Genomic DNA, 13,100 nt, shown 5'->3' on the forward strand with positions numbered 1-13,100 from the left:
AGTAACAAAACATGGATTTATTAATTTTTTGCAAAAGGATTATAAGGTATTGTCCATCAGAGCAGTAAGGTTACAGGGGCTTCTCTCTTATTTGAATGATGCCTAAGCTTTGAATTTGTTTTCAGTAATTAATGTCTATTGCTTGCTGGATATTAAGTCTCTATTAATGTGGGGTTGTTACTGTATTTTGTCCCATTTATTAATCTATATTCTGCTGTTCATCTGACATGGGGTTGCTCAGCCTACTTTGACTTGCACACATGCGCTGGCATTGACAATCAGATGATTGCTAAGCAGTTCACTTGTGTTAGAGTAAAGCAGTTCCAATGTTCTAAAGGACAGGTTTAGGGTAAATTAACGATGATAAAAAAACATCGGAACATCGGGGGAGAAATGAACGATGTCCGATGTTCTTGTTTGCAGAGGGGGCGCGGGGGCACAGACACACACATACAGTACACACACAGTAACAAACAAACACGCAACGTACATGCACGCACCCCCACCAAGCTGATGACATCGCTGTTCTGTGTGGAAGCAACCGCTCACACACCGAGACACACACACACACGTGCGCACAATGCACGCAGTCACGTTCGCTCGCACTCACAGACAGACACACACACACGATGTTTGTTGCCATTGTGTGTCCCAAACTCCCAATAGCCAGCAATGCTGTTTTCGTAAGACATGCAGCGGAATAGCAGCGAGCCAGCGATTAGATGTCCTGCCACACTGAACGGTGGCTGAATGGTGTGTGGGCGCCTGGGCGGAGACTTTGAGCCAGGCGCACGCTAGAGATGGGATTTATGGTTCTTTGAAGTGAGCTGGATCTCTGGGATCCGTTCCTTTCAAAGAGCCGTTCAAAAGACTGGCTCAGTTTAGTTACTTTGTAGATTTTGACTATTATTACAAATCAGGCTACTTAAACCCTATATACATTTCTGCCATATACATTTCTGCCATTTGAAAATAGCCGATCTACAAGCTCACAATGTGTTGCTTGCGAGTTGCGACGCATTTTGAGCTTGTAGATAGCTATTTTCTAATGATTTTTCTACATTTCATTCATTATAAACATTATTCTGTATAATGAGTAGGCTTCTTTCTACTATTGGTACTTTAAGTACATTTTGATACCAATACTTGTGTAACCTACTTAACATTTTGAATTTCGAACTTCTACTTGTGGCAGAGTATTTCAACATTGCAATATTGATACTTTTACTAATAAGTAAAGAATTTGAGTACGTTTTACACCACTGTGTTCATTAGAAAGGACATGCTCCCAGCTACTGCGCACCGGATCCCATCGTTCATTTCAAAGAGCCATTCAAAAGACTCGATTCGTTCGCGAACGTCCAATCTCTAGCGCACGGATGAAGGAGTCGTAGAAAAGGATAAGATAATGACGTATCAGGAAGAAGGATAGGTGACGTAGCACCGTTCGCGGTTGAGGCAGAAAAGCGTGGCAAAGAAGGTAAAAGAATGCATGAAGACCCAAGAAATAGCGACGGTCCAAAAGCGAGAGGTATGATTGTGCTGTCGGTTAAATGGTTTTGGGAATTGGGCCGTGGGTCTGTGCTAACATAGATGCAGTGTAGCTGCGGGATACAGTACACGGGGCGTGATTAACTTCTCAGGGAGTGGCTAACTTCTAAATTGTAAGTAAGGATATAGGTCTATATAAAGACAGTTGGAAAAGGACTCTGTTCTTAACAAATCACCATATGAGAAAAAAGGCTGCTGCAGCAATTAAGCTTGTTTATAATGTCGGGCTGCGGGCTGTGTCGGTCTCCAATTGTCAATTATGTATCGGGCTTTGGGCCGAGCTCGGGCTGCCGTTCTGTGGGGTGGGTTGGGCCGGGCTCACTTTTTTTAGGCCCGATCTAAGCTCTAATCCACATAAGCCCGATCTGATCTGCAAGCTTGCGACACACTATGAGCTTATAGATAGGCTATTTTCACATTAAAAAAATATTATAATAATAATTATGAACATTTTTGCATATAATGACATATCCAACGTAAGGATTTGGAATTAATTGATTATTTTGCATTACATGATCATATTGTTTTTCATAATCACTCACTCACACACACACACACACACACACACACACACACACACACACACACACACACACAGTGCACACATGTCACCTGCAGGTCAGAGATGAGCAGGGAGAAGTCTCCCTGGGTGAAGGCCTGGCTGCTGATGTTCATCTTCATCTGCAGGAACATGGAGCCGTAGCTGCGCTGCTCCCCGGAGGCGTACAGGTCCACCAGGCGGTCCGCGCGGTCGTGGAGGACCCCCGGGGACTGCCGGTCCCAGTGGACCACCTGGAGGATGATGGGAGAGGGCATTGACGACTTGTGATTTTTGCAAGTCGACTCGACTCAGTAAAAAGTTGAGTTGAAGTCGACGTTATCGTTTGATAAAGTCGTCAAATATATAGAGGCAGAAATTGTGAAAATAGCTGATCTACTCTGCTATTTTCACGATAAGCCCTATTCACGCCCCGCCCACTCAGCAAATTTCTCAGCAACTTCCTGGTGCTGACGTCAGCTTTGAAGGGGAAACCCTGCTATTTTGACACATAAATCGCTGGACTTAAAGCCAACAAATCATTATTTCGAACGGTAAAGTAAATTATAATGCTTTGTGCCTTTTACTATCTTGTGTTCTTGATCATGCTAGCCGTATTTTATACTTTACTATTCGGAAATTGCATTACATTTGCGATTGCTGTGTTAACTCTATGGGCTTTTAGAAGGGTTTCCCCATTCAAAGCGTGACGTCAGCACCAGGAAGTTGCTGAGTGGGCGGGGCGTGAATAGGGTCAATAGAAAGTTTTTTTTTTTCAACTTCGACTTTCTCTGGTGGGAGTCGACTTGTTGACTTTATTGTTAATTCCCTAGGATGGGAACGGATATCATATAATCTTTGAATATTAATTTTTGAAAGCAAACATTTGTAACTCAAATATTTGCTTCATGTGGGGGTCCCCGGAACAACATATTTTGAGACGTCCGAGGTCTTAAAGGGTCTTTAAGGCACCACCACTCAACTCCCACAGGGTGGGATTTTGAAATTAGCCAACGCTAAACTCTAGGAGGACCCCCGGGGACTGCCGGTCCCAGTGGACCACCTGGAGGATGGGAACGGTTGAACGGTAAACGGACTGCAGTCAAGTGGCACTTTTCTCCAAAGTGATTTTACATTACAGTGTAGCCTACTTCACATTCCTAGAGTTTAGTGTCTAGACATGGAACGCATTATTACTTTAACCATTATTTTATGCTTCAACTATAAAAGATATAGCAGATATACAAGCTGAACCAAGTGCCGCGGTGCGAGCTTGTAGATCTGCTATTTAAAAAAAAATCGTGAACATTTGTGCAAGTCTTTGAATATTTTTGACCCGATGCTATAAATGTTTTCTCAATCCTTCTTCTAAATTAGTGGTTCTCAAACCTTTTCATGTCAAAGAAAACATTACAAAATTACTGCTATTGTGGCCGCAGAGACGATGTATAAGAGTCTACGTGACAGTTACTGGAGAACCCTCCAGCCTAGAAGTCCACACCGCAGTGACTGAGTAACTGATAGTTACTAGTTTTTTGTCTCAGTGCACCTCATAAATATTTGTTTAAAATATTTTTTGTGTGCTTGTAGATTGGCTGTTTTCACTAGTTTTGTGCGACAGTCTTGTATGATGAAGCAGGGCTTTGCTTTACCAAAAGATGTACACATTTGAAACTTGGAGATACAAGGTTTCTACCTGACAGTGACGATATTTTAGTGATTATGTTGCGAGGAAAATAGCCATTTTGGTTAGAACTGACTGAAAATAACTTTGTACTTTAAAATGATACGAAATATTTTTTTTATTTTTTCAAATGTCCAAATAAATTCCAAATATTATCAAATGATCTCGTGGCACCCCTGGACTGCCGTCACGGCACCTCAGGGTGCCCCGTCACCCACTTTGAAAACCCCTGGTCTACTCTACACTGTAGAGACTGCACAACTGATGGTTACTGAATGTTGCAGGGAAGTTAGAACTGTTCAAATGACCGTCTTCGTCTCTTGATTACATGATGGACTATCATCATCACGTTGTTCACCATAATGAATGAGTCTAAAGCTAAACAAAACCTCTAAAGCCAAATTTTACTTTGAACATTTCAACGAGGTGGGTTGAAACTGGCAGTGACTTGCAAAAGAATTCCAGCGATAATTTACAACTAGAAAGGTGCAATTTCGGGAAATTGCAAGTATGGTTGCACCACGAGCCTAGTGGTGGGTTGCGGGCGCCGTCTGGACCCGAGGAATCCACTGGTAGGAACAGCACTCGAGGCTCCGCGACATGCGATACAAATTTGGGGTTGATAGGATGTTCACTATTGTAAATGTTTTTTATAGGCCCCTCCCAATAATTTTACAGGTCAATTGCATTGTCACGTGACTCCTGAGATCACCTGTAACTTATTTGGAGGAGGGCATTGGTCCAATATAATCACGTTTCCACAAACGCACGGTTAAATCTTTTGCAACGTGCGGAGCGCTGGGAGCTTGATCAACTTGATCCGAACGGGGCGGCACGAACGGTCGCCTCGTATCTTCGCCCCCACTTGGAAAAATCCAACTGAAGCAACCTTTGCTTCACCCCCACTCCACCCATCGCGTCCTGACAGCCAATCAGCGTTGATGTTTGTCCGGAGACACGGAAATGTTTTTGGTGTTTGGTGTTGGGACTTCCTTTTTTCCGTGTGTTTTGCCTTGATTCCAACGGGACATGATTTTTTACCAATGCGGACCTGTGCGAACAAAGTGAAGCGATAGAAGCCACTAGAATAGAAGAAATAGCTTCAGGTTTGGACCATAGACTGTATAAAAGATATGGACAAAGCGACGCCATTGGTTTCTATGCAGCGCAAATGAAACAATATGGGTCCTTGGCATGGGTGTCGCCATCATAGATTGAAATGCGATCAGAGGAGGCTATTGGCTGCCAACGGTCACGTGCAACCGCAGGGATACATGGGAGAATGTGGTCGAAGCCTCCCGAAATACAGCACACGAAGAAGAACACAGCCGGCTGGTATCAGTTTAGTTGGCCACGCCCCCCCGCAACTTTATCATCAATTTTAACATAAATGGGACCTTAAAGTATGTATGAAAGTGTTAATTAAGGTTATAAAACGAAAGGGGAAAATGAATGGGGTCCAATGGAGAACAATTCTTTTTGCGATCGGCCGGGGGGGGAAACAGCGCAACTAGCGGCCAATCATAGGAAGTTTTAGTTCCGTATTGGAGTCATTTTAAATCGGCGGAACTCTCCCCCTGGTTTGGACGCAGCTTAACACGCTCGCTCGCACGCACGCACACACACACAAACAAACACACACACACACGCACGCACGCACACACACACACACACACAAACAAACACACACACACCTGCTGCTCCTCCTCACTGTGTCCGTCGGTCCACACGCCGCGTCTGTTGACGCAGGGCAGCACCACCGTGCTGCCCAGCAACACCACGTACACCGCCTTCTGCCCGTCCCAGTACCGCTGCTCCTTACGCCCTGCAACACACACACACACACACATTAAGCCACTTCCACACCAAATGCGCGATGCGTGTGTGAATCCATTCATTTCCAATGGGGGCTTGCGAGACAGTCCGTCTAGTGCGGTACGGCAAAGTTCACACCATAGACGGTGGGAAGCCATTGGTTTCTATGCTGCGAAAATGACGCTTTTTTGGCCCTTGTACGGGTGCCGCCATCATTGTAGAAATCAACGTTCAGCGTAGAAATGGTACCATCTCGAATGCTATTGGCTGTTACGTGCAACCGCAGGGATACTTGGGAGAATGTGTTGTTGAGCTTGCCGAAATTAGAGCACACGAAGAAGAATCATCATAAGCCTATGATCACAAGCCCCTCCTACAGCATACCCTGCTTTAACATCAATTATAACATAAATTGTAACATATTTTCACAAAACGCATGTCATGGTGATTGAAACGAAGCTTTAAACTAGCAACAGGAACCATAAAGTATTTATGACAATGTTTATTAAGTTAAGAAAATCAAAAGTAAAAGTAACACGCGCATGCACTATATTTTTACACATTTGATCTCAGACTATTTAGGACTCCATATGTTGCCCATATCAGCTGGATCGCAACGTAGGTGTGAAGAACTCAAGTACACTAATGTCCTGATTTATAATTTAAACAACTACCAATGGATACATTAATCATTAATACAAAAAGTTATAAAATGAGGATTGTACTTTGTGGGAAACGTTAGCTCACTTCAGCAAGGAAGTAATTGTTTTCTATACTTACGTAGGGATGGGACAATACGCGATATTATCGTTCATCGTCACGATAATCATATCGTGGAGATTTGCCGAGCTGCATATCCGGTACTTAAACCCTCAATAATTGGTAAAAGGTACTTATAATATACGTACTTGATACAGTCTTTTTTTCCACTCTATCAAATGTCTTTGCCAAAAAATAGCCGAACTACAAGCTCACAACGCCTCACGTTGTGGCGCGTTGTGACCTTGTAGATCTGCTATTTTTTGGCAAATGTTCCGCCCCAGGATAATGGATTTTGATTATCGTGATAATATTGTAAATCGCGATTTCTTTTGTCACAATAATCGTGATATGAAATTTTCATATCGTCCCATCCCTATACTTACGTGACTTGGTGACGTTCAGCTGCACTCGTATGGTCTCGTACAGGTGGCAGTAGTGATGGTGGAGGTTACAGGAGTACAGGCCACGGTCATTCATGGTGACGTCTGTTCACCCCATGTGGAAACAACAACACAGAACCAACGCCAATGAATCATGAACGTAATGACAAGCAAACATCAGTGGGACGAAGCATGAAAGCAAGCAAGCAACAAGGGAACTTACTGTAAAACATCAGAGCTGCTAGTGCATACATGGGCAACTTTATGCCGTAAGTGTAAGTGAAGGTGGGGCCCACATTAATATCGGAATATGGATATATTATTGATTTCAGCTGTTAGAATTCCAAACATGCAAACGTGAGTCCTTAATTAATAACAAGTTGTCTATTATAATTGTATTATCTTTTTTATGTGTTAGTATATAAGTTCATAAAGTTAACGTATGTATACCTAAATGCATTTGAAATTAAATAAAAAAATAGCAAAGAAAAATTCTGGATTCCAATTAAAAAATAGCAGATCTACAAGCTCAATACACACCATACTGCGACATGTTTTGAGCTTGTAGAGATCAACAATTTTTGCTACTTTTGTGTGACATGGAATGACAAATTAGTTTACGAAAAAGTTAAAATACAGATATAAGAGGTTGCTGCCTGACAGAATATGCATTATGGCCCTCTGGAGTGAGTGTGGAAATATAGTGGTCCTGTCCATCATCAAAGTTGCCCACCCCTGTGCTGTTGGAATGAGACGGCAGACAGCATTTCACATCAAAGCAATTGTAACAGACCATACATCATTTCTATGAGCAGAGCAGAACAACGCTCCTAAGAAATCCTAGGACTGGCATCAATCCGAAATGGCCAACGGACACAATTATTGTCAACAAACCATATGAAATGATGGTGACAGAATGTGTTTCTTCACAGACTATATGTCTATGTAGTCATCAGAACAACATACTAATTAAAAGCCCTAAGTTGCGGAAGTGTGTTGGCAAAAATTCATTCGTCTGAGATTTCAATTGACTTCCAAATACTAATTGAAAAAAAGTCATTTTGGGGGTGAATGTGCAGAGAATGTGCAGTCTCCAGTCAGTCATTTGACGTTTGGTTAAATCTGTCCCAAGGCTGAGAATTCACCTGTTTGCCGTCTTGTGGGTGAGGGTGTGTTTAACGAGAGAGAACATTCTCTGGTTCTCTATCGTGGACTTGAGAGAATGCTCCTCGCCGAGGACATTCCTCGTTTCATTCTTCTTGACATACTGATGAACCACAATCGCTAAGAATCGGCAGGACATTCATAAATTGTGACGTTACGCCCCCTTTTTACCTTTGATGACGAGAGAGAAGTTTCCGTCCCTGAAGGCTGATTGGCTGAGGCTGATCCTGCCCTGGTTATAGGAGTTGTAGATGCGCTGGTCCCCTGCAGCAGAGAGAACATGTAGTCCTACTGTAGGGCTGCAGACAAGCATCCACCACAACTGCTACAACAACTGAACATTTGTTCAAAGATAGTTGGACAACCACTTCAGAGGCTATATACTGTACATCTACGTATGATAACAGATGTTTATGTTGCGAGGAAAACGTTGAAATAATAGCCATTTTGGTCAGAACTGACTGAAAATAACTTATGTTACAAATTATCTCGCGGCACCCCTGGACTGCCGTCACGGCACCCCAGGTCACCCCAGTCACCCACTTTGAAAACCCCTGCTAAAGTAGGCCTACCTGCAGAGAACATGTCAGCCAGCCTCTCCATGGAGTACTCTGGCCTGGCTCGGTACAGGTCCCAGTGGAGGACCCTCTGTCTGTCCTTCAGTCTGTCCCTGGTCCACACCATGCGCCCGCTCACGCACTGCAGTACCACCTGTGTGCCGGCGGGGGCGCTCACGTTGTAGCCGGCCACCACCACGCTGCTGCTGCTGTCGCCCTGGGCCGACGCTGGATGGACGAGAAACATGATGTATTATAAACGTCTGGTCCTCAGAGCGGGGTGGGGGGGGGGGGGGGGGGGTCCGTCGCAGTCACTTTAACAGCTTTATCCATTTATTATATGTTGGCTATTCAAATTTAAATTGCAGATCTACAAGCTTGTACTGTACATCTGCTATTTTTGAAGTGTTTGAGACATTTTGAATAATTTAGTTATCTCTTTTTTTGGGGGGGAGGGGGGGGGGGATACATCAATGAATTTGGGGGTCCTTGACATGAAAATGTTTGAGAAGTATACTGTCATTAACAATACACAATATAACTCTCTCTCGCACGCACGCACGCGCGCGCACGCACGCACGCACGCACGCACACACACACACACACACACACACACAGACACACAAACACACACACAGTACGTTCACACAGTACGTATACACTGAGAAAACAGACCTGCAGTGAAGAGAAGTGCCACGGGAACTGAAATAGAAACATGATGAAAATGAGAGGAATAATGACTATAGCACAGACATGGACAGTTATAACTGTATGTACTTAATGATTATAACACAGACATGGTCAGTTAATTCTATAAACACAGCCTACTGTTACTGTGCCCATCAATCATGGATGTTAGGGAATAGGGACGGTTTCAGGAAACTGTTCCTTTATGCAGTGTGACCGGGAGGCTATTTTACATTTCATTGGTAGGCGAGTGATTTTCTGGTCAAAAGCAAAAAGGTTTTTGCTAAAAGGTTACAGTTCTATTAGAGTAATCATTGCTATAGAGTGTTTGTTGCGACCCTAGGTCGCAGTTTACTATCAGAACCTCCACATCTTGTCCGTGTCTGTCGGGACAGACGGGAAACGCTTGTCTTTTTTGTTGATTGACTCTCACGCTCTGACATCACGCTCTGTCATCACTGTGATGTCATGGGAACCAAATCCCCTTTATTGCCATATATAGAGATCCCTGTGATGCCTACGGGGAACCAAATCCCGTTTATGCCCAAATATGGAGATCCCTGATGTCATCAATATTAATATATGTGAATGCCAATGTATAATCACTGTGATGTCGGGGGAACCGGATCCCTTTTATTGCCATATATGGAGATCCCTGTGATGCCAGGGGAACCAAATCCCTTTGGCCAGATGGCCAAGGCATAAAGGGTGAGGTCGCTTTTTGCCCTTAGGCGTCTTACTGGTTCAGTAACAGTGTTAAATATCTCTTGTGACAGTAATTAAAGTTCTCTATCCTGATTGGATCAAATTAGTATTGTGGTAGAAATATTTCTAGAGTAACAAATATGTGTACTGTATGTAATCTCACAAAGGCTACTTACTCATTTAGATGTATCTGCAGCTGTCAATCTAACAGCTGAGTTCTCTCCCCCATCTATGCTTGCTCTCTCACCCTGTCAGCAAATCTGTGTGTGTAACTATTTGTATGTTGTCTTTATCTTTAGTTCACATCCTTATAAGAACATGTTTAGAATAGCATCTCTGTCAGAATGGACTATAAGAACTGTATGATAATGGTACAGGAGAGGGTTGTGCCCGGAAGGGGCTGACAGGAGAGGCCAGGAGGCCTTCTCCTCTGATGCTGCAATGCTGTTACTCTGTTCAACTTTTTGCCTCTTTGAATAAATCTTTGTCAATTCTTCAAATCCTTCATCCTTGTGGAACATTCATATTTTTCTAAAACAGTATCTCAACCTCAAATTGCATTTTCTGTTTAATAAAGAGATGCAGAGACTCCCTCTGAACACTACCCTCAGAATATAGGCCTAAAATGATTGATTACTCACACCATGGACACTTGAGTTTAATAATATATTATCTATACATATATTATAGTAAATGTACCCGCATTGCCATCCGGAATCAGTAGGGGCAAATTTATTGTAATCAAATTATTTTTTTAGGAATGTGATTTTTTTTTTAAACTCAAGTCTCCATGGCGTGAGCAATCAATTGAAAAAAAAAGTCATTTTGAAGGTGAACTACTCCTTTAACCTTTTTGACAAAAACATTGTTGTTTTAACCAAACAAAGATCACCTACCCTATCTTTAAATGAAAATGAACTTGCGATCTGGAACTAATTTCAAAATTTTAACCAATCTCTATGTAGCCATAGCCTATTACACCTCTATACCCGTCCATATAGAAGACTACTGGTAGAGCTGAGTCACAATCTGCCTGAAACTCATAAACCCATGAGATTATAATCTAACTCAGTGGTTCTCAACCTGTGGGTCAGGACCCCCAGGGGGGTCCCCAAATTATTTTGGGGGGTCCCCAGATGATTAACTTAATGTGAAACATTGTTTTCTCACTCAACAGTAAACAAACCAACATGAAGTTTAAGTGTATAGAGGGTACAGTAGATGCACATTTCTGAAGTGACAATTTAAGGACTTTTTAATTTTTAATTAATACCTCTAAAATGACAAATTAAACATTGGCCAAATTGTCAAAGGCAGAAATTGTGAAAATATTGCGAGGCGTTGTGAGCATGTAGATCTGCTATTTTCACAATAGAACCGTGTTATACAAAATGTAATGCCTCAACGCTTAGTGCTTGTCAGGTTTGGGGGGGGGTCCCCAGTTAAAATATGATTATTTTGGGGGTCACAGCCTGAAAAGGTTGAGAACCACTGATCTAACTGGCCAGGCGGAGGAGAGAAAACGGTGGTTGACGCTTTAAATGTAAATGCTCATAAAATAAAAGCTTGTTTCTAATTATCTCCCATCATCCCCATCCATAAAGCATGCCGACGCAGGTGAATGCTAACCTGGTGAATACGCCTAAACCTTAACCCTAACCCTTACCCTTACCCTAACCTGAGCACTGGGGATTTGAAACAGAAATATCGAGATGCTCTCAACACAGCTTCCATTTACATTTTATTTTTGTTTTTTCTTAGATTCTTTCTTGTCTGCATTCCATCATGCTGAGGATGCTGACTAAAGTCAACAACCCAAATCTTTTCCTATGAAAGTCATCACGCTGCTCAGTCAGCAACTTAACTTAAGTTGTGTATTAGTTTACTTTGAGGTATTTTTTACTTTACTTGAGTATTTCCAGTCTCCAATATTTCTTCTACTCCACTACATCAAACATTGTACTTTACTCCACTACATTTATTTGAAAACGTGAGTTACTGTAGTTACTTTGCATTTAGGCTATAAATTATTATAGCCTATTATAAAACATACATAAACCACTTTAGCCCTATTGTATACCATGTCTGCATGCCATTGCCATCATGCTGATGATGCTGACTAAAGTCAACAAACAAAACTTTTTCCTATGAAAGTCATCAACTCATCATGCTGCTGACTGGGCTTTTAGTCAGCAGCTTGATCAGGCACGTGAACACATAGACATCTAAGGGGGCTTGAGCCCCTGCCCTTTTATCCGTCTGTAAAAAGTGCCCTTTCCAGACCATAAATCAATGCAGTTTTTACTATGGTGAAAGAAATGCAAATGCCCTTCTTTCCATGCCATACCTGAAGGTGGCATTCAAGAGAATTGCCTTGTCCAACTTTTCCTGAACTTGAATGCAGCATCTTATGTTGAAAGAATTCTATGAAATCCATGCCGTACTCCACATCTCCAGTATTGACTTGATCATGCTTGGTTCAGAGTGTATCAAGTATCGAAAATAGCCAACCTCCAAGCTTTGCGACGCATTTGCGTTGTGAGCTTGGAGGTCTGCTATTTTTGATATTTTCACCAAAAGGCCCTTTTAAGCCCCTGCCCCTCTCTAACATTCTCTGCACGTCCCTGTATGAACGTCATACGATAAAGTTGTGGTTGTTCCCCAAACATCAACCACCAAAATAGTGCAACAACAATAACTGTAGTCCTATAGAGTTATAAACCAGCTCCCAGTTAATAAGGATAATATTATAGGCAACTTACTGTGGATGAAGAGAATGGCTTGAACAAGGCGGTCTTCTCCCTTCATCTTCATGTTAAATATCAACAACATAGACTGTATGACTAGACAGACTCTATATCATGTGCACCTGGCAGTTAAATAAATACAACAACAACCCTGAGGAGAAAGACTTGAGCTTCTGCTTGATGATCCATGCGCTGTTTAATGTCGACCCGCAACAACAGCAGACGGAAGTCCTTGGAGGCACGGTTGGTTTTATCACGTTTTATATGCTACATGTAAACTTATTATGCACTAAATGTGACCTGAACAAAGTCTGCAGCAAAACTAAAGTGTATCTGAGGCAGTGAGGCCCACCTCCACTGTGAAACCCTACACCCCTCCTCCTCCTCTCAGCACACAAGACAAGAGGCAGTTTAAACATTCTTTCTTTTAGCGGCTCGGTCTCTCACACTTTATACTTTATTATGGCAAGACAAAACTCCCCCTGCTCTCCAAATTCTAATGGACTAAAT

General features: G+C 42.5%; 1 protein-coding gene across 2 annotated transcripts in view; it reads right to left on the reverse strand.

Moving 5' to 3' along the window:
- The window catches only part of LOC308286569 (matrix remodeling-associated protein 8-like), a 36,838-nt gene extending 23,940 nt beyond the window's left edge, over positions 1-12,898 (reverse strand). For both annotated transcript variants that reach the window (XR_013962108.1, XM_080727644.1), the window contains exons 1-7: positions 12,606-12,898; positions 9,127-9,153; positions 8,467-8,679; positions 8,066-8,158; positions 6,734-6,835; positions 5,468-5,598; positions 2,164-2,343 (exon numbers count right to left, since the gene is read on the reverse strand). Coding sequence is in view for 1 of the 2 variants with exons in the window: in XM_080727644.1 (XP_080583770.1) it covers positions 2,164-2,343; positions 5,468-5,598; positions 6,734-6,835; positions 8,066-8,158; positions 8,467-8,679; positions 9,127-9,153; positions 12,606-12,675 (816 nt within the window). In the remaining variant the exon portion in view is untranslated. The remainder of the gene's footprint in view (positions 1-2,163; positions 2,344-5,467; positions 5,599-6,733; positions 6,836-8,065; positions 8,159-8,466; positions 8,680-9,126; positions 9,154-12,605) is intronic.
- Between the last annotated feature and the right edge of the window lie 202 nt (positions 12,899-13,100).

Source organism: Nannobrachium achirus (assembly GCF_963921795.1).
Source record: "Nannobrachium achirus genome assembly, chromosome: 6".
Taxonomy (NCBI): domain Eukaryota; kingdom Metazoa; phylum Chordata; class Actinopteri; order Myctophiformes; family Myctophidae; genus Nannobrachium; species Nannobrachium achirus.